The following is a 21,011-nucleotide window of genomic DNA, read 5'->3' as shown; positions in this document are numbered from 1 at the left end:
TTACACAAATAAATAATCAATGTTAAAATTCAAATGGTTTATCATGTTTCACCCTAGGAGTAAAGGTCACAAAGACTGTGAAGTCTACATTTCAATCCACATTAGATTTTAACAGTATCCAAAATTTCATATAGGAGAATGGTTTATTATAAAAGACTGTACATAAAATTTAGACAACAGGTTATATACAAAATTAAGAGAACATTCCACTTGAAAAAATGAAAAAGGTAGCTAGCTGATCACTAGTGATACTGAAATCATGTTTAAAATTAACAAGGCAAAATGCATATACAACAGTCACATTGATTTGGTAGTAATAATGGCCTTTAATTTTCAGAAATAAATGTTTTGCACTAGTTTTAACCATTTACTATGCTGTTATAAGTCTGTAACACCCAGTACATAATAATTGTAATTTAAAATCCAAACAGATCCTCAATACACAGAAACCCACACTTGAGTGCTCTACTTTAATATCCTAGGCAATAGAGAATTACACACAAGATGAGAAAAAAAAACATCCCTCCAACCTTCCCTTAAATTAAGAGGAGACACACAAAGTGCATGTGTTGCATTTCAATCTGTTGGCCAGGTATATCCCTGTTCACTGATTAATACATGATCCACCTTTTTTTGAATTATCTTTTTAAAACCTTTTTATGTTGCCAGTGACAGGTAATGGATTTAAACAGTGCCTATTCAAAAGTCAGTTGCACCCAGTTCTACAAAAACAACATGTAAAAGATACTTATAATTTCCTTTCATTGAGCCCAGTATACAACAATCCACTGGAAAACCAAAGGACTGATACAGCAGTCCCTAAGAATTTTACTTACAGAATGTGCACACACTTGAACACATTTTCTTAGCTTTGCAAAAGTTACTTTAGAAAAGGAGTTCAGTAGATTGACTTGTAAATACCCATCTCAGATTTTAAATCTGCAAAAATCAGTCACTGCCATTGGGACAGGGTGAGATAAGGCTAAAATTTTTTTCCAAGTTAATATATTGAGAAAATAGAACCATAATTCTGCAATAAATCAGTATCTTTTATTATTTATTTAATTATTTATTCATTTATTCATTTATTTTAAAAGCAAACCAGTGAAGGAAAGGACAAAAACCTTTGGTTCACTTATGTATTTATGAATGAAAAAAATTTATAATGCAAATTCACTCATTAAAAAACTTAAGTACAAATTACATTACAGATAACCCTTTGTTTTGTTTCACATGGAGACCTTAGAGACTCAATTCATTTCAAGAGACCTAAGTACGAGTACTCCAAGTAAATATTACACAAATTGGAAGCATCTTGGATTTAAGTATATTTCAATACATAAATTTGTATGCATGCTTTAAACAAATAATATATTTCAAGAATGAGAAAGTCTAAACAAAAAGTATGACCAGCACCAGGATTGAAATTTTCTGATTTTAGTATTAGTCTGACATAGCGTTAGTAACCATGCTGCACTGAAACGTAATGGTACAATCTGAATCATGATTTGTTAAATATCATATCCCACACCCCCAGAATACTCAGGCTGGTCATAGAGTTAACTGTGTAAGTAAGCATATAAGCATAATCAGTTACAGACAGCCTCTTGTATAAATTGCCATTTAGCAATACACAAACTGCCTCTAAGATTTATGCTTACAGGTAGACATTCAATTATACCAATAAAACAGCATGTCCTGAAAATATGGGCACATTTTAAAACATTTTAAGACAAGTCTGTTAACCATAATAGTCCCACAGTATGACTGAGTAATAAGAACCTACTTTAAAAGCAAAACCTTTAATCAGTATAGTGCATGATTGATTCAACATAGTTCCCAGGGAACAGACCAGTCACTCGATTGCAGACTCCTTCATACCAGCCGTCATCATTCTTCTTTATTACGTAAATGATTGCACCCTCCATGAAGGAAAGCTCATCATCCTTGTCTTTCGTATAATCATATATTGCCACAACTATGGAAAAGACAGTTGAAATACCATGTTTAAGTGCACTATTTCCAACATTTAACTGAATTTTTTTTTATTTTTTTAATACATTTATTTTTAATTGGTGTTCAATTTGCCAACATACAGAATAACACCCAGTGCTCATCCCGTCAAGTGCCCCCTCAGTGCCTGTCACCCATTCACCCCCACCCCCACTCTCCTCCCCTTCCACCACCCCTAGTTCGTTTCCCAGTTAGGAGTCTTCATGTTCTGTCTCCCTTTCTGATATTTCCTACCCATTTCTTCTCCCTTCCCTTCTATTCCCTTTCACTATTATTTATATTTCCCAAATGAATGAGAACATACACTGTTTGTCCTTCTCCGATTGAGTTACTTCACTCAGCATAATACCCTCCAGTTCCATCCACGTTGAAGCAAATGGTGGGTATTTGTCATTTCTAATGGCTGAGTAATATTCCATTGTACACATAAACCACATCTTTATCCATTCAAATTGTAAAATGTAGTACCAATTAAATCTATAGTATAGCAAAACAAAGTATTTGTACAAATCCTGTTAATTCTTACATCAGTAAAAACAGGCAAGTCAGTGGCCAACCAGGTGCCTAAATCACTGCCTTGACTGTAGCATCACACTGACAGTTTGACTAGAGAGAAGTCAATAGTCTCAACCGATCTATCCAGGAAAGATCCTGGAGTTTTCATATTTATTAGATGTTTCATTTGTTCAAATATCAACAAAGTGCCAACCACTGCAAAACACCATTTTCCAAAATATGTACTGGGCAAAGCTACAGAGCCAATCAGGTAACAACCCACACTAATTTGAAACTACATATATCCTGGAAGGTCAATCTCATCCTACTCATTCACAGAAAATAAGCATGTAATTTATGGGGCCATCCCTAGATTTTTTTTAAGAGTATTTACATAAAGGTCAGAGTTTTTTAAGGGGGAAATAGGTGAGGAAAGACCCATTAATTAAGACTTAGAGAACTGTTTGTAGTTCTGTGGTATTCAATTATTTGGAGTTCAAAATGTTCACTTGCTTTTTTTTTTTTTTTTTTTTTTTAAGATTTATTCATTTGATAGAGAGCACAAGCAGGGGGAGTGGCAGATGGAGGGAGGAGGAAAAGCACACTCTCTGCTGAGCAAGGAGCCTGATGGGCCCTGGGATCATAACCTGAGCCAAAGGCAGACACTTAACCAACTGAGCCACCCAGATGCCCCCTATTCATTTTCTTTGTAAACACTGCTGTGGAAAGGACAGTCATCAAAAAATTACTAGTTTTCCAAATGGTTTATGAATTTAATTGTTCCTTCATTCTGCCTTTGTAGCTTGATAGTTCTCAAGTTATATGTAATTTTCTAATATATGTGAGATGGTATGTGACAGAGATTTCCATTGATTACCTCGTTTTTCTTAAAACAGTTCTTAGGACATTAAAGATATTCTGGCACTCGCTTTTCCCCTGAGAAAGACAACTTCTCCTAATTATTTTGAATTAGTGAATTATAAATAAGGACGAGACCTGAAGTACTGATCCATAGCACCATTTGCTAAATTAAAATAGCCAACATTCTCTTACCCCTTACAAAACTAATATAGTTAATATAAGTTACAGTTAATATAACTTCCCCTTTACAAAACTAATATAGTTAATATAAGTTATAGTTAATATAACTAATATAGTTACTTAATAAAGTAAACTCAACAAGTCCATTCTCCTCCATTTTAATCCTGCAGTAGAATCATAGTTATAAGCTCATTGACCCAAAAACATACAGAATAAATAGTACTAAATTATTATCCTGATATATTTTGACTAAATAACCACTCAAGAAAATTGAGTGATTACTAGAAAAGCGTTAGTAAGGAAAACATGGTAATAATTTAAATAGGCAACTAACATATTATTTATTGTCAATTATTATTTGCTTATTAGCACTGGTAACATTAATTTCTTTGTATTCAGAGTCACAAAAGGTTAGAGTTTGTGTAGAGGACTTTTAGACTGATTGTGACAAAAGCCCGATGTCCTCAAAGTTAGCAGAATGAAAACTGTCTTTTCTTTGTGCTTTTAGTTCTACTTAGACCACTTAGAGCTGGTAAGAGTACTGAACCAATTTGTTTCCATTTTCCAAGTCCTTTTAGTAAATGAATCCCAGTCATACCCAACTTCTCCTCCCCCAATGCATATATTCTCTCCTATAATATAATGCTTACAGCTGAGTACTTAGTCATTAACAATTCAGTGTCCATCCTACTTTCCAGAACCCTAATTCATATAAAGAGCTAAGCTCCGGGGATGCCTGGGTGGCTCAGTGGTTGGGTACCTGCCTTCAGCTCAGGTCGTGATCCCAGGATCTGGGATCAAGTCCTGCAGTGGGCTCCCTGTGAGGAGTCTGCTTCTCCCTCTACCTATGTCTCTGCCCCTCTCTCTCGAATAAATAAATAAATCTTAAAAAAAAATAGCTAAGCTCCCCCCATTCTGTATGGATTGTAGTCTTTTAGAACTCAAAGTCTACTACTCTAATCCTACTTCTACGCGATAAAAATTTGAAGACAGTGATCTAGTTCCTATGCAATCTTCTCAACCTAGAAACAATGCGTTCAACTGTTTCACATTATAGGTGCACTTCCTAGATATCTTGCCTCCTAAACATTCTCCTCTCAAAGGCATTCCTGTTTGCAGGATCTTAAACTGTGGTACTCAGAACTACACATAATACAAGTGTAGTATAAATGGATATGATCAGATTGGTATATATTAGGTTACAGTTCAGGTAAGGTACGCTAATAATCTGGCTTCTGGAAGTCCTGACATACCGTTGATTAATATATTAAAAAATTCCTTTTAAACCAGGTTTTATTCATCTTGATTATATAGGTAATTATTTAAAAAGGTAATTATTTAAAAATTTAAAAAATTATTTAAATATAATCGTATTAAATCTCAGCTCTCTGATTTAGACTACAGATTAGCAAACAATGGCCCATGGCTGAATCCAAGCCACTGCCTTTTTTGTAAAAAAAATTTTTGTTGAAACATGGACACATCCATTCACTTATGTACTGTCTATGGCTGCTTTTCTGCTACAACAGCAGGGCTGAGTAGTTGTGACAAAAGGGACTATATGGTTGGCAAACTTCATTTGTACTTCATTTTGTAATACAAACATCAAATTATTATGCTGTTCACCTGAAACTAATAGAATGCTGTTGTGTTAATTAAACTTCATTTTTTTTAAAGTTAAAAATATTTATTATCTGGTCTTTTACAAAACATGTGTGATGACCACTAACTTAAGACTATTATTTCAACTTAAAAAGACATTTTGTAATTCTGCTCTATTGCCAAATGTATTAACCATTATATCATTCACGTTTATCAACTTTTTATTAGTTCCATATTAGTGCCAATTTAAAGTTAAATTTGCATTTCCAAACCAGGAAATACAGGAACACAACTCAAGACTATTTAGCTTTATCAACCTCATAATGACCACAACATATCTCTATTTGAAGGTAGAGGAGAATCTAAACATAAAGTAGACTATTCAAGATTCCCTGAACATTATGTAGAATATTTACTATTTAAAAATATTTTAGGGCACCTGGGCGGCTCAGTGGTTGAGTGAGCGTCTGCCTTTGGCTCCGATTGTGATCCTGGGGTCCTGGGATTAGGTCCCTCATCCAGCTCCCCACAGGGAGCCTGTTTCTCCCTCTGCCTATGTCTCTGCCTCTTTCTATGTCTCTCAAGAATAAATAAATAAAATCTTTTTTGAAAATATAAATATTTTAAAAGGTACAGCATAGGGAATATAGTTAATAGCATTATAATAGCTTGTATAGTGACAGATGGTAGCTACACTTGTAGTGAGCCTAGCATAACCTACAGAGATGCTGAATTTTATATTGTAAACCTGAACTAATAACAATGTATCTCAACTATAGTCAAAAAATTTAAACACACATACATACACACACAAAAGGAAAACCACCAATTCCCTTTTAGCCATGTATTCAAAACTTTGGCACAAAAAATGGTGCAGGTCTCAAGAGCTACAGCCACTTGCTTAATGTTAAAGAGAGTAAAGGCCAATGGAAGGGAATGTATTTCAAAAGGCAATCAAATGTGCTTAACTACATTACAAGCATTTTTCAGAACTCGACAAATACAGATATTAAAATAGCACAGAGCTAGATGAAGAAAAGCAATTAACTCTAAAAACAGAATTTCTTTCTTTCCTACCACTATTTCTTAATACATAATTATAGTGAATGTCAAGTAATTTTGATAAATTTGGATGTTAGGGTTATACATAATTTCATGAAAAAAATCTAGTGATTATCTTCTCTTTTACAAGATCAACTAACTGAAAACTTTAATTGAGGCTTTTTCTGATAGTCTCAATATATTTTTAAATATTTAGATATAAAAGGTTTCTCTTTATTCTAAAAGCTTTGAAATTCTGTTTTAAATCTTTACTAATTACATAACTTTAGTAAGTATTTTAACTCCTATTTTGTACCTTGTTTCATCTATAAAAAGGAAACAGGCAAGTTCATCTCCAGCTGGAAACCTATGTCATTTGAAAAACCGCATCTAGCACTACAACATACTTTTAACTTAAAAAATAAAGATAATTCCTTTATACTGGAAATGTCTAGGAAATAAGGTTTAATTAAATTTTCTTGGTTGACAAAGCTATTCAAAGGGCTGAATAGACAGTCACTGGACTAGACACTGGACTATTTTTAATAAAGCTATTTATAGCTCTAAAATTCTGTAATTAGGTTAAGCTTCCTTTACCCCAATTCAATGATGACTATACCTTACCTTTCTCAATATAATTTTTGGGGGCCCAAGCAGGATCCCCATCTGCATATGGATCATTATACTGAACTACTGCAGCCTCCTCATCCTCATAATCCACTGGAGGTGGTGGTGGCGGAGGTGGAGAGTCATCAAACATGGGAATGTCATCTGGGGGAGGTGGTGGTGGTGGAGTTGGACTGTCAGCAACTAGAAGAATTCAGATAATTAATTTGAATCAGAAATTAGAGTAAATGAAAATTCTTAAAAGAATTTAAGAAAGCTCTAGTTTGTATATAGCATGCACTATAATAAAACATGCAAAGATTAGAAATAAAAGCTTGGTGTGTTAGAGCTTCTATTATTCTTAAGTAATTTTCCAATAATCCAATGAGCTAAAAATGAGAGTATCAGGAAGTGCTACAAAGTAATGAATGCAGCATCCTTTTATATGGATTACAGGAGTAAGAAAGTTTCCTTACTCCAAGGCTTGGATCAGAACAGATGTCACCCATTTGTTAGCCTACCTCTTTAAATAAGCCTGTGTCACATTTCTCATTTGGACTACTGTAAATGTTATGAATACCATTATATTAGGGTTTGATAACCATTCACTGCACACATTCAGGTCTCTGATTCTGGCTTTTAGTTCCCCAGAAATAAATCTCCAGTGAGTGGATTTTTATTTTTGTCTGTTTTAGTTGAGAAAAAAGTTGGCAGTTATCAGGTTGGCTTCTATGTGTATGTTTTCTATTCTTTTTTTAAAATTTTAACAGAAATTAAATGAGAAATTAAATTATTCCAAGTTAATACAAAATGTCATTGAGTATTTTTCAAAAGTATTTGTATTCACAATCAACTTTTTAAATGTAGAAAGGAAGCTAAGATTTTTTGCATTATTGCTAGTAAAACATAAACATAGGATGGGGGAAAGACTTGATCCTAAAGACCCAATTTTTTAAGAATATATCCACGATAAAGGTTTTTAAAATAAAGTGTTGCAAGAAGACGTAATTAAAAACGAACAGGAACTTATATCGTGCAAAACAATAATGACTCATACCTCAAGTTACAACTTGAGTAGATGGGTATGGTACATGTATGTGTGTGATTTAAATAATTGAACAGTGAAATGAGAAAAGGTCAGGCTAGAACTATGGACACTAAGCTATTATGATACTAGGTAATAAGTGCTCCCAATATTAAAGAATTTAAAGCCAGAACACACAACTAATTCTTAATACGAATTTCTGATCCTCAGATTTCTTCTTCTTATTATTATTAATTATTATTATTATTATTTAGATTTCTTTAAAAGTTAAAGACAGGAAAATGCTTTGACAGTAACTGATACAAAGAATTATATAATATCTGCAACGGAGAAACTCAGAATACCAACATACTAATTCAAATGCCAATTTCTGGGGCTATTTGTGTTATCAAAGCAAGCAGTCATAATCTATTTGTAATATAGGTTTTAAAGTTCACTCCACCCTATTTGGAATAATGGAGACTATAACCAAGAGATCCAGATTTAGAACATCTGTGGATAATAGCCCTACTTCCATAACCACTTCAATTCTGTGATTTTTATTTGATCCCATCAGGGAATGAGAAAGACTAAGAAAACAAATCCTGTGTAGTGATGCTCATTCTGATAGCTACAACAAGCACAAATATAATTTATTTTTCCATCAACTACTTGGAGTCATTTTATTTTTGCCTTTACCTTCTCCACAAAGCTTTCTGCTATTACTGACAGGAGAAGAAAATGGGTATGATCCATCTAACATCAAAGAGCCATAGCTCATATCCTTAATTTGGCTTAATGTGTAAATTATACGTTTGCCTGAATCCCTAAATTGCATTCACTCTTTACTTATACATAACTTACAAGTTTCATGTTTTCACTCAATCGTCTTCACGCCCATGTGAATCTACACTGGCTTATCTCCAAATTATATATACAAAGAGGCGGAAGACAGGGTCACCTTATCTAGCACCACACATAATTAGTTCAAAAATGCTTTCTGATGCTAATCATACACAAAGTAAACACATTGACTTTTTTTAAGGGCTCATGCCTTAAACTGAAGCACACTTAATAGGTTAACTGCCACAGGCATTCATTATCATTAAATCTGAGTACCACAGAAAACTGCATATTTAAGAGGAAAACAAAGAAAATTTGTACTCCATAAAACATGTAAGATACTGATACAGTTTATAATCAATCTTCCTAACATGCTTTCAAAGAAAATAGATCCTAAATAAAGTTGTACATTCTGCAGCGCAAGGATAACTGATTCCAGTTCCTAAGTCCGGGGAAAAGAACTAAAATAAAATAGTAAGTACCATGGTCCTCAGCAAAAAACATGCAAACCTAAAATTATATACATTAATACTGAATTTCTATTAAAAAAAAATAAAAGAGTTACCAAAATGCTAGTCAATATACTTTGGCCCCACTAAATGGATGTTTATTACGGCTATTTTCAAATATTTCCTCTCAACTTAACTGTAAGGCAGCTCAAGTTTTTGAATTCTTATAACATCAAGAACCAGCAATTTTTCCTTACTCACTTTTTAAAAAATAAGATTCACTTTTTTTTTATAAGTTTAAACATATTGGAGTTTTCAAACAAATGTTAACAATGAGGATGGTTTACACTCAGAAATTTCAACATTTTGGAACTACAACGTTTTATAAAAAGCCCATTCAATCATACATGTTTCTTAAAGATAGTGGGATCTTTGTCTTAGACTATTTGTACTCTTCCCAAAGCCTAGCACATAACACCAAATAAACAATTATTTGACTGGAGGAAGGGAAGAAATGTGGAGAATTACACAACAGTGATCAATCAGCAAGAGCTGAACAATGGAATTTGCCACAATGCATTCGCCCGGAAGATGAGGCAGTCATGTGGGTTACACATTTGTTCAAACCCTTCTAAAATTTATTTGCATGGTGATGATCCCAAATGAAGTAAATCACTACTAGACCACCTTACCATCTGTCTTAAGTTCAACAGCTATTTTGGCATAGTTATAACTCAGTAATGGTGGTATTTTTTATTTTGTCAAGTAACATTCACTCTGATCATGTAAATTAGGATTATACAATTACCTCAACATAATCAGGTAGCAATATAAACTACTCTATCCTAATCAAATCCACGTATTCAAAAGAATTTCCACAAATCACTAACCTGACCTGCTTGAGACAGAAGACCTAAAAGCTGACATATATGCATGTTCAGAAATACTCCTCAGGCCTGCATGTAGCCCAAACACAAAGAGGCTTGCCATTATCACTCTTATATGGATAACCTGGATGTAAATTACTCATTCTGAAGATTCATTCTTATCCTAACAACAAATCTTTACATAGGTTCAAAATTCACTAAAATGTTTATGTAACTAAAGGAAAAAAAAAAAAAAAACCTGCCCCCAATGCATAATAAATTTAATCTCATACTGTATCTATATGCTGATGAATTTGTTGGCAGCAGAATATAAAATATTTTCTAATCTCCCTAATAACTGTTGGAAGCTGGTAGTTTCCATACAATTCGAATTTTTATGTTTGATTACGCTTTCCTTAAGAATCAGCAAAGATCAGATTTGATATTTTAGATCATGTAAATAACATAAGAAAGCTGCAGTTTTGAAACTTATATGGGTCAGTAATCATGCAAACAAGAGAAAAAAACTGAAGACCGTGCTCTTCAGTTTCAAATACGTATCTGCACCTATTTTCAAGATAAGATTAGCTTCTCAATAAAAGTAAGAAAATGATGACTCATCAGCCATGCATGCTATAAGGAGACAGCCTCTACTCTTTGACAGCTCAGTTTTTCCAAACTTACTGTTTTCCTGCACCCTGGCCACGAAGCCTGTGAGAGGTATCTGTGGAGTCAACTGAGGCATAGGGGGAGGGGGTGGAGCAATAGAAACTGGTAGCAACAACACAGTATGGGGGAAGTAAAACAGATAAAGGAAAGAAAAGGAAACAAACAAAAAGCAGAAGTCAGTTACAAGGACCACAAACATAAGTATGCAAAGAACAGTTTGCAAATGAAACAAAACAAAACAAAAACAAAACAAAAACCTGCAGAACCTTCTTCAAGTTCATTTCCCACCAGCAAACCTAAATGGAGTTGTTGCTTAGCCAACTGGTTAATTTTTTAAAAATACATTTAATGTAATCCTAACGTTATACTGTTTGAGGAAGATTTAAGTTTACCATTACACTCATTTTCATGTAAAGAATTTTCAAATTCTAAGGAAAGACTTTAAAAAAAATGAGTAACACGAAATATAGATAAAGGTTTCCAGGACATCATGTCTTTGTCATATCTCTATAGCGTAACAGGTATGTCTAGCTTTAAGGTAATGTTGTAAATTAGACCCCAAATAAAGAAATATGTTATGGAATAAGTGTTTATTTCATATATAAATATATACATTAATCACAGGTTTCCTTTAAAAACAGTTCTTATTATATACCTAAATTTACACACAGCTCTCCAGGAAAAATCCTTGTTATGGTAAAACAAGGTCATTATTATTTTCTAAAGCGATGGTTTTATTTTTAAAGATAGCACTCCTAAATTTACTAGGGAATAAGAGTGCTCCACATACCATGTTAATTGTTTACTGAGTTTCATAGGTAAGTATTTCAAAAAGGACCTTCTTCATTTTATCACTATTCTGAAAATAGGAAACCTGATCTCACAACAGGTTAAAATATGCAATTACTTTCATTAAAGTAATTTCTAATGAATCATTGAGTAGCTGTAAACATTCCAACTTCTTTCTGGAGGGGACAATTTATAGGAAACTGATATCAAATGCTCATGTGGGCAGCAAATGTTATTAAAAACTATAGCAAACTATATGTAAACATTAATAAGTTTACCATTTTGTCTCATTTTAACAAGACAGTAACTGCCAAAGATTGCTTAGAAAAAGTCAACAGGGATTGAGTCGCAAAATTGAGTTTACTGGCAGTCACCAAAACATGACACAAATTGTCAGAGAAAAATAATTTATCGGTTTCCAAGGATCATTTAACCAAAAGGTCATTTCAATTAACCCAATGTATAATTGGTAAGCATAAAAATTTTAAAGAGGTTCAGTATTCAAAGCAGCAATAACTTACCAAAGCCATGTATTGCATTAATATTCATTTTATGGCTAAAAGTAACATTCAACTCACTATGAAATTGATCTTCATTGATTCTGATACTTTGGATATAGAAGGCTCTTAAATAAAATGTTACAGTGTTGATTTAAAACAACAACAAACTTCCCACAAGCCTAAAAAGTTTGTTTAGAAACAACCCTTAGTATCTAGACATGCTGGTTAGTACAGAGAGAAAAAGAAAAGCTATGCTATGAAGATACTAGTCATTACCACCACATCTGGACAGAAGGGGAAATATGCACATCAAAACACTAAAAACATCTACATACTACTACTACTACTACTACTACTACTACTACTACTACTACCACCACCACCACCACCACCACCACTACTACTACCACTATTACTATAACACCAACAGTAAGTCGGATTGTGGAATAATTATTTTGATGCATATTTTCAAAACTTGAGTCCAAATTTCCTTTGTAATATCCAAAAGATATAGCCATTCAGTAATGAAAAGGTCTTATTTGAGAATAAGTAATCCTCCCCAACACTGTTAAAATAAAACTACACAAACATGTATTAGGTGAAGTGTCACCAAAAACCCTACTTGCAGAGTAAACTAAATATCTAAGTGAGGCAAAGAAAAATAAAAAACATAAAGATGAGATCTAAAAACACAACATATTATGAAAAAAAAATAAAAGATCATAAAACTACTAGGCTAATAAACAGATAATCCATGGAATATTCAGACTAGCTACCTTTCATTACCAAAAGGAAATCAGGGAAAATGTGAGATAAAATTCTAACTGGTAAAGTTTCTCGGTAGGTAGCCTGGACGAAAATTTTAGTTTGGAAAAGTACTGTATTAATTTGGGGATTATCTGTGAATTCTGACATTTTTGCTAAAGTGTTATTCAATTCTTAGGAGTTTTCTTACTAGAACATAATCTTTAACTCTAAAATTTACATTGGAAAAAATAAGAGAACTTTCCTTTAGCTCTGCTTTAAAATACATTTTCAGAACATGCATTATAAACTTTAACTTCTTAGGAAATCAGAGTATTCAGTACTTTTTACCAATATAACATGTGGCTCTAGAAAATAGTTACAAATGCCACATGGGAAGGTGTGTTCGAGTCTATGCCAGTGTTCGCCTCTTCAAGCCAATAATAAATACTGGACAACAGGCTCATTTCAGAATTTTTTTCCTTTCTGAATTCTGCATCTTAGCATGGAAAGTGGTATTAATGATTACTCTAAGCAATTCATACTTCCTGCCATTATATGCTAAAACTATTTTTCTAATCTTTAATATCTTTAAGCCTTTAAAAACACCAACTGCAGTTAGTGTTGAGATGTGCAATTTGACATGAAGAGAAAGAAATCAGAAGAAAATCCTCCCCACTGTTACAGTGATTAGAGACAGAATAAGCAGGCATCACAAATGTTTTTAATGGTTTTGAGCTTATTTCAATACAGGTTAACAAGCTTAAAAGTGATAGCCAGCAATTTCATTATACCATTTAAAGAAAATTGTTCGCAATGTTCTTACTGCTACTGAAGTGTCTCAAATGTGGCATTAAAATTAAGTCAGCTTAATTTCAGTATTTTTCTTCTCTAGTTCTATTTATAGTAATTAAAATGTTAAATCATTAGTTACATTTTAATATGTAAGTATATTCAGTAAGTCTGAATTTTTTTCAAAGTGATAAGCAATTATTTTTGTGATAAGCGGTAATTCTTAAAATGTCAGGATTCAAGGACTGACTTCCTAAAGCCAAGAATGAACACGAAATAGCATGGTTTCAATTGTTGTCTATCACTGGCAAGAACAACAGCTTCAAATAATTTCCTTCAAAAGGAACTCCACTGTTGCTGTACGCCTGCAAAGCACAAGCTTACTTGAATTCTGAGAATAAAGTGGACCTCCATTAACATGAGGTTGAGCAGAAAATTGAGCAGTCACAGAGGGAGTTCGTCTGTATCCACCAGAAGATGTCGAGGAAGTGGTAGAGTTGTGTCGAGAAATCTGCCTGGTCATTGTGCCATACTGGGAACCAGGAGCTGAGCCCGGGGCTGCGGAAAAGCATTAGTCAAAAGCAACCAACAAAGAATGTGAGCACAACATGTCACCTCCGATGGCAGAACAAAGAGAGGGGGACTCTCAGTAAGAAATATTTATTACTTTTTAAAGCCCACAGCACAAAATAAAGAGAAATGTGAAGATAAAACACAAATAGCTAGCTCTCTGAAGTTACAGAAGGAAAAAGAGATACTGTGTAGACAGCTGCAAAAGTAAAATAACATTCTTAAACCTTTTAATTTAGCAGACTCTCAAATGTTATTTTGCTAATATCATATATAATTTTTAATGTATCATTTAAGAATATATAGGTTTTACATGGGAACTACATCTTTCCAACAAAAGCAGTACCAAAAGGTAATCTGAGATGGAACACATCAGTTTTCAGATGTGACTGTATTAACAATGTATTTACAAACTTCCTTTTCCATCACCAGATCTTCAGGAGCACACAGGTTAAATTATAAAATGTAAAGAGGCTAGCATATTTTCCACATATACTGCTGTATTTATGTGAATGTTTATTGTGTTAGTAGTTATAATCAAATACATATGACAGCAGAATCATTTTTACGAGAAGCACAATTTCTAGTTTCAAAGCACTTATAGATAGTATCAGATATTTGTCATCTATTTCCAAACTTTTAAGACTAACACACTTTCCTTTTCTTTTTTTTGTTTTGTTTTTACACTTTCCTTTTCACTTACACTTTTGTAACTGACAAAACTGTAAGTAATTTTAGACTTTGTAAAGTAATTTTAGAATTTTAAAGCAGCTTTATGTAGAAAATCCATTACCTTTCTCCATACTTGGAGGGTTTGTTCCATCCTATACCCAAAACGATCTTTTTTTTATTTATCATGCATATCTAGAATTACTAAAGTACTAACAGTACTTAAAATTTCATTCAATATCATCTCTACCAACATTTCAAAAGTTTAATATTTCAAAGGTTAATAAAGTTCAAAGCCTCTAAAGTTAACCATACTTTCCAAAGGTAACTTCAGGACTAATGTTAGCCTCTTTGCCACAGCCAAACATCTAACCACCACTAAGTAAGTAAAACTAGTTTATTTTCAATCAGTTGTGTAATTTAACCTCTCCTAAAGGTCATACAAATTATTACATAAAGCCATACAGCAGAGGTTGTTCATTTTAAAAAGTGCTAATAAATTTAACATTTTGGAGCTCCCAAGCCATAGGCAGTCACTAATTATCTGAATCATCCCCAGGCTCATTTTCTAAATAGAAACATATTTTAAAAATAATACTGCATTCAAGAGCCTTCATGAATAAGTAATTTTGGTTAGCTAGGGTTTCCACAGAGCTAAGAGGTAAATCTTTAATTGTTTTTAATAGAGATCTCTGTAAAATGATTTTTATATTTCTGACTTAAATAAAAAGTATATGAAATCGAAGTCATTTTTCTTGGTGATCTAAAATTGAAAACCAATCATTCAGCAGTTCCCAAACTGAGCCTATTTCAGAATTTAATGTTTTATTATGAAATAAATCATGATGCCAAAGGGTATATGCTTTAGATACAAAATTGTTATATACAGTAATACTACATATACATATAGTTATATATATACTAATATGTATAATATGTAGTGGTTATATATAATTTATTTACATAAATTTACATTTATATAATTTATTTTTTTCATTTATATATAATTTAAAGAAAAATAAGATAAATACCCAACTCCATTAAACAGTATATTATCAGTATCACCAAGTTTGCATCTTCTAGATCCCAAAACTCAAAAGGTGTTAAACATTCTTTCTTTACAGTTTAAATCACAGCTATATATAAACTTAAGCAATACGCAATACACAGAAAAATTATAATTTATAAGCTTTTATAATGGAGTAATTATGCATATTGTTGGCTTGCTCCTTTTTTAAGATTCATCCCTGTTGGCAAGCATATCAATGTTGTATCATCCATTTCTGTTGCTTTATTTGCATGTGAGCATGACACAACTTATTTATCCATTCTATTGTGATTAAATAATTGGGTTGCATCTGGATTTCTGCTAATATTAATGCTACTACTATGAACATTCCTAAATGTGGGGTTCCTAAATTTCTCTACAACACTTGTTCTCAAACTTCAGCATTAGTCAGAATTTCACCATGAGGGCTTGTTATAATACAGACTGCTGGGCTCCAGTCCTCAAAGTTTGAGTGAGTCGTAGGTCTAGAATGGGATCTGAGAATTTACATTTCTAACTAGTCCCCTGTGATGATGATGATGTAGTTGGTCTGGGGATCACACTCTGAAAGCCAATGCTCTAGAACACAATGGTCTTAGTTTTACTCTTTAAAATTAGAGAACCTCAAAAAGCTTTTGCAGAGGTGGGTTATAGCAACAGGTAATTACTATAATAGAAATTAAAATTGACAGACACATCTGTAAAACACATGACTATATAAACATTCTATTAGCTGTCACAGCAATGATTCTGTTGTAAGTCATACAAGCCTCTGGAAACTTCCACTGTATACTTGTACCAGAATGAGAATTAAAAAGGCAAATAGGTCTTCGAATTATGACTAATATAGTTCTGACCTCAAAAACTCCATAACAGGATCTTAGCAACCCCCAGGGGTCTTGTAGCCATATTCTGAGAACCAGTACTCTAGGGCAAATATCTAGAAATGAAATTATTAAATCTAAGGTAAAAACCTGTTCAACCTGACTAGGTAACAATTACTTTCCAAAGTGAATGTATCAACTAATAAACTCCCACCAGCAGTGTACTAGTTACTATACATCCTCATCAACATTGGGTACTAGTAAGCTTCTACATTTCTACTTATGAGGTGGATATAAAATAGTATCTCACTGTGATTTTAACTTTCATTTTCCTAATTATTAACTAGGTTGGGGACTTTTTTTTCACATGGATTTTCTGACAGTAATTTTTATTATTAGGATCTTTTTATTACCTCCTTTTGCCCTTTTACAATGTTTTGAGAAGATGTGGCTGAAACTCAGCTGTCATTTGAAACATTTCTATCCACCTCTACCCAGATTATTGCTCTGATGTATTTCTAGGCTAAATGTTTCATACTGAGTCTGTATTCTGAATTCCTTATATGCTCAATCTAGTTACCTCCAATTTAGGAACAATTTAAATGTATCAGATTAAAAAAAAATTTCTTGGCATCCTAGATTCCAAAGCACTGAACTATATCAAAGTTTTCACATGGTGATCCACAGGAAAGCCTCAGGAGCACCCCACAACCACACATCATTTCTTTTCCATTTTAATTCCTCCTGTCCCCCATCTTCACCCCAATCCTTTGACTGTTGTATACACCAGGGAGTTCCAAATGAAGTTTCATGTAAAAAAAATATATATTACATTACAAATTTAAAAATATCTTTTTGAACAATCACTGCTATAATTTTCCTAAAAAATATCAAAACAAATATGAACCACATTTAAATCAGTTACAAATTAAGCATAAAAGCATTTCACATTTCAAAGAATGTGATTTTATATTTAACTATATAACTTCAGAGGCCTTTCACCTGAAGAAATTAGTGTAAATTAGATTAAAACTTTAACCTTTGTATTACCACCAACAACCTAATAACTATAAAAGCTAGCAGTCTAACAGAGGAGTTTATTATGAATTACACAAAGTAAGTTAAATCACTCCAGTGGTTATGCAATCTCACCTATCACAGTGTTCACTGGGAGAAGTGGTGGAAGAGGTGGTGCTGGTGGAGCTCCAGAAGGAGGAGGGACAGAAATGTTTTCTAATAAAATAGTTTATAATTCAGGTCAGAGTGCAAGAAAGAGAACTAAACATTCTGAAACAGTAAGAAAGTACAAAGTTTCGGAAAGAAAAAAAAAAAAAAGAGACACCGATAATGTAAAGCATGTCCAAATGAATATGAATTCATTTTACTAGGTAAAAAAAGGACATTGAGTTCATACCTGCATTAACTGTAAAATATGCCTGTTTTTATAAGCAGCTTTTTCTTCTTCAACAATCTCTTTGAGAAGCTAAGAATTTTTCCTAACAGTTTTGATTATGAAATATGTATTTTTAACATTATAAAGTATTTATATCATTTACTAAAAAAAAAATCAAGGAACTAATTTAATGCTCTGCAACAATTTCTTAAATTTTTCTAAAATCTAAAGAGTAAAAAAAACTTTTCCTATTTTAATCTCATGTTATATTATTATTTTACTAGAATATGTATGGAGTATTATACCTAAATGTAGAAAAGTCACAGAACAAGCTAACGCCAGAGTTGAGACACTAGCCTATAAAGCAATGCCAGAACTCACTGGTATTAAAAAACAGTAACAACAACAAAACTCACCAGTATAAAATATACATTAAAGACACTCATCCTTTGAAGTATCACCAATATTGGTTTGCTCCTGAAATATCATTCTTGACTAGTGCCCAAGGCAAGTTATTTCTAAAGCAAAATGGCCCAGAAGATATTTAATGATGTTATGTAATATGTTTTATGTGTAAGAAAAAAAAAGTAGTAAATTCCTAAAGTCTCTGTGATAGTCTCCCTAAAAATGTTTAAATTTGTAAACATTTCTTCTAGCTACAATCACATAAATTTAATAAGTAAATTTTATCTAATATAACTATTTCAGATTTCATAATAAAGCTCAAATTCTAGCACATATTAAAACAGATTAATACACCAACATACCTGGTCCAACAGTGGGCGGTGAAGGTGTAGGCACGGCGATGGGAATGCCAATACTGCTGCTTCCACTGTTCTCTCGACTTCCACTCCCTCCACTGCTTCCACTGCAAAGAAATAAATTTGAAAACAGCCATTCTAGAGATTTATCCAAAGACAAATTCAAAGCCATTAAATACTCCTTTTATGGTGTGTGTGTATGTTAAATATAAAAAATTAAAAGTTTTAAAAACTATTCAATACAATTTTACCCCTAATACCTAAAGTAGTTCTCGTGTTTTACTCTACTTCTCAAACTACTGGAATTTAATATAATCCTAACATAGTACACAGAACCATCAGAAGAGATCATCTATTGAGAAATGAATGACCAATAAAATCTTATGGTACAACAATCCAACAAGACTAATTAAGTAACCAAAGCAGATATGAACCATGTTTCCACTGAGCTCACAGTTGAGAATGGGAAAACAGACGTTAAAAAAACAGCATTAGAGATGCCACAAAAGAAAATATACAATATGTGATGGAAGTTAATAAAAACTGTAACCAGTTTCAGTCTGGAATTAGTACAAAAATCTCGATCCCATCTTCAAAGAATGGTGATAAAACAGGGAAATTTCTGGAAAATGAGTAAACCGACCAAAAAAAAAAAAAAAAGTAAAGCTTCAACATGGAGCATTCTAGAAGAGTTGATAATGTTAAACTCTAACCAATTCCTTACTATTCTAATTCCTATAGATTTACTGTACATTTAGGCATATGATCTCATACTTGCAGTTTTTAGTAACATGTGCATGTATATGTATTTATGCACATGTGTAACCTTTGGCTCCATACTGTCTTAAAAATCAACATCAATGGCTCAACAGGTCCAGAAACTCAAGAGAGCAAAGACTTGTACAGCTTAAACAAAATTTTGTCCTCCGATATGATTATTCTATAATTACATTATCATATGTTAATAGAAGAAGAAAAACAGAGAAAGCTGTTTATATACCATAAAGTGCTTGAATGTGAAGGCCTCTCTACTGCCTGAAGCCAGGTGATCTATTAATACTCCGCTTTGTGCTGGCACTGCATCATAGACATATGAAGTTTTTGTATTTATTATACTCTTCTACAATTACTGGCTTATAGGCCTTTTTTCTCACATAGGGGTTGGAAAATTATAGCCCATGGGCTGAATCTTACTCCTGGTCCAATTTTTTCAACCTGTGAGCTGAGAACATTCTTTTCATTTTTAAATGGTCAAAAAAATTTAGAGGAATTTTATGACACGTTAAAATTTTATGAAATCCAAATTTCAGTTCCATGTACAAAGTTTTATTGGAATGCAGCCATGCTCATTCATTTATGTGTTGTCCATGGCTGCTTCCATTCTGCAATGACAGGGCTGAGTAAATGCAAGAGACCATATGGCCCACAAATCTTAAAATATTAACAATCTGGCCTTTTATTAACAAGTTTGTCAATCCCTGTTCCAACAGAATGAGCTTCTGGAAAATTAAACTATATCTCATGGGCATATCCCTAGTACCTAATAAGTAACTCTTAGTAACTAGTTGCTGAATATGATTAAATCCTTCCACTATAGAAAAAAACCATCCTTTGAATTATTATTCAAAAACAAACACAAAAATTTGGTTCTCACTTAACTTGACCTGATACAGTAACTGAAAATTTCAATATAATAATTTATTTACTAATAGTATCAATTACATAGCACTTAAGAGGCTTGACACAGCCTATTTAATTGAATCCCTCAAAATGATTTTGCTAAGTTTCTCTAATATATCAACCTAAAAGTCAAGGTAAAGAGAGGTTCCTTGCCCAAGTTAAATAATAGATTAAAATGAAGAAAAAAATAAATTAAGCTGTACAACAAATTTGTCTGACTTTTACAAAAGTACCCAAACATGGAGTGGCTATACTGGGAGAAAGAAAGTAAAGGCTATAATTGGGAAAGGGCCTAAAGGGGACTTCCGGGCTGCTGGGAATACTCCACTTTCTGATCTGGGGATGATTATGTGGGTGTATTCAATTTGTATTAAACCATCAAGTTGTATACTTAATACACTGTAGGCTTTATACTGAATGGATGTCATGCTCCATAAACAAGTTTTTAAAAAATCCACTGGGAGGGGATTTCTAGAACTTTTTTTTAAAACAACTTAAATGTTCTCTAGTATATCAACTCTCTTAACAAACTCTTCCTCCAATTGAAGGTGTCTTTCTTCGTCCAACCTCATAAAGTTTAAATCACATTGCA

The 21,011-nt window shown here is 32.8% G+C and overlaps 1 protein-coding gene across 9 annotated transcripts in view; it reads right to left on the bottom strand.

The window, feature by feature from the left end:
- Positions 1-16: 16 nt before the first annotated feature.
- Positions 17-21,011, bottom strand: part of ABI1 (abl interactor 1) — a 131,206-nt gene continuing 110,211 nt past the window's right edge. For 3 of the 9 annotated variants that reach the window (XM_055331349.1, XM_055331345.1, XM_055331346.1), the window contains 5 exons: positions 18,746-18,846; positions 13,859-14,032; positions 10,665-10,751; positions 6,817-7,002; positions 17-1,978 (listed from right to left, as the gene is read on the bottom strand). In XM_055331349.1, coding sequence (XP_055187324.1) covers positions 1,803-1,978; positions 6,817-7,002; positions 10,665-10,751; positions 13,859-14,032; positions 18,746-18,846 — 724 coding nt within the window. In that variant the 3' untranslated portion in view covers positions 17-1,802. Of the gene's footprint in view, positions 1,979-6,816; positions 7,003-10,664; positions 10,752-13,858; positions 14,033-17,737; positions 17,819-18,745; positions 18,847-21,011 lie in introns of all 9 variants that reach the window. The other 6 variants (XM_055331347.1, XM_055331348.1, XM_055331350.1 and 3 more) reach the window with 4 other exon arrangements.

This window comes from Nyctereutes procyonoides, unplaced genomic scaffold, assembly GCF_905146905.1.
Source record: "Nyctereutes procyonoides isolate TBG_1078 unplaced genomic scaffold, NYPRO_anot_genome, whole genome shotgun sequence".
Classification (NCBI taxonomy): domain Eukaryota; kingdom Metazoa; phylum Chordata; class Mammalia; order Carnivora; family Canidae; genus Nyctereutes; species Nyctereutes procyonoides.
The sequence above is the reverse complement of the archived record's forward strand: the minus strand, read 5'-3'. Positions and strand labels throughout refer to the sequence as shown.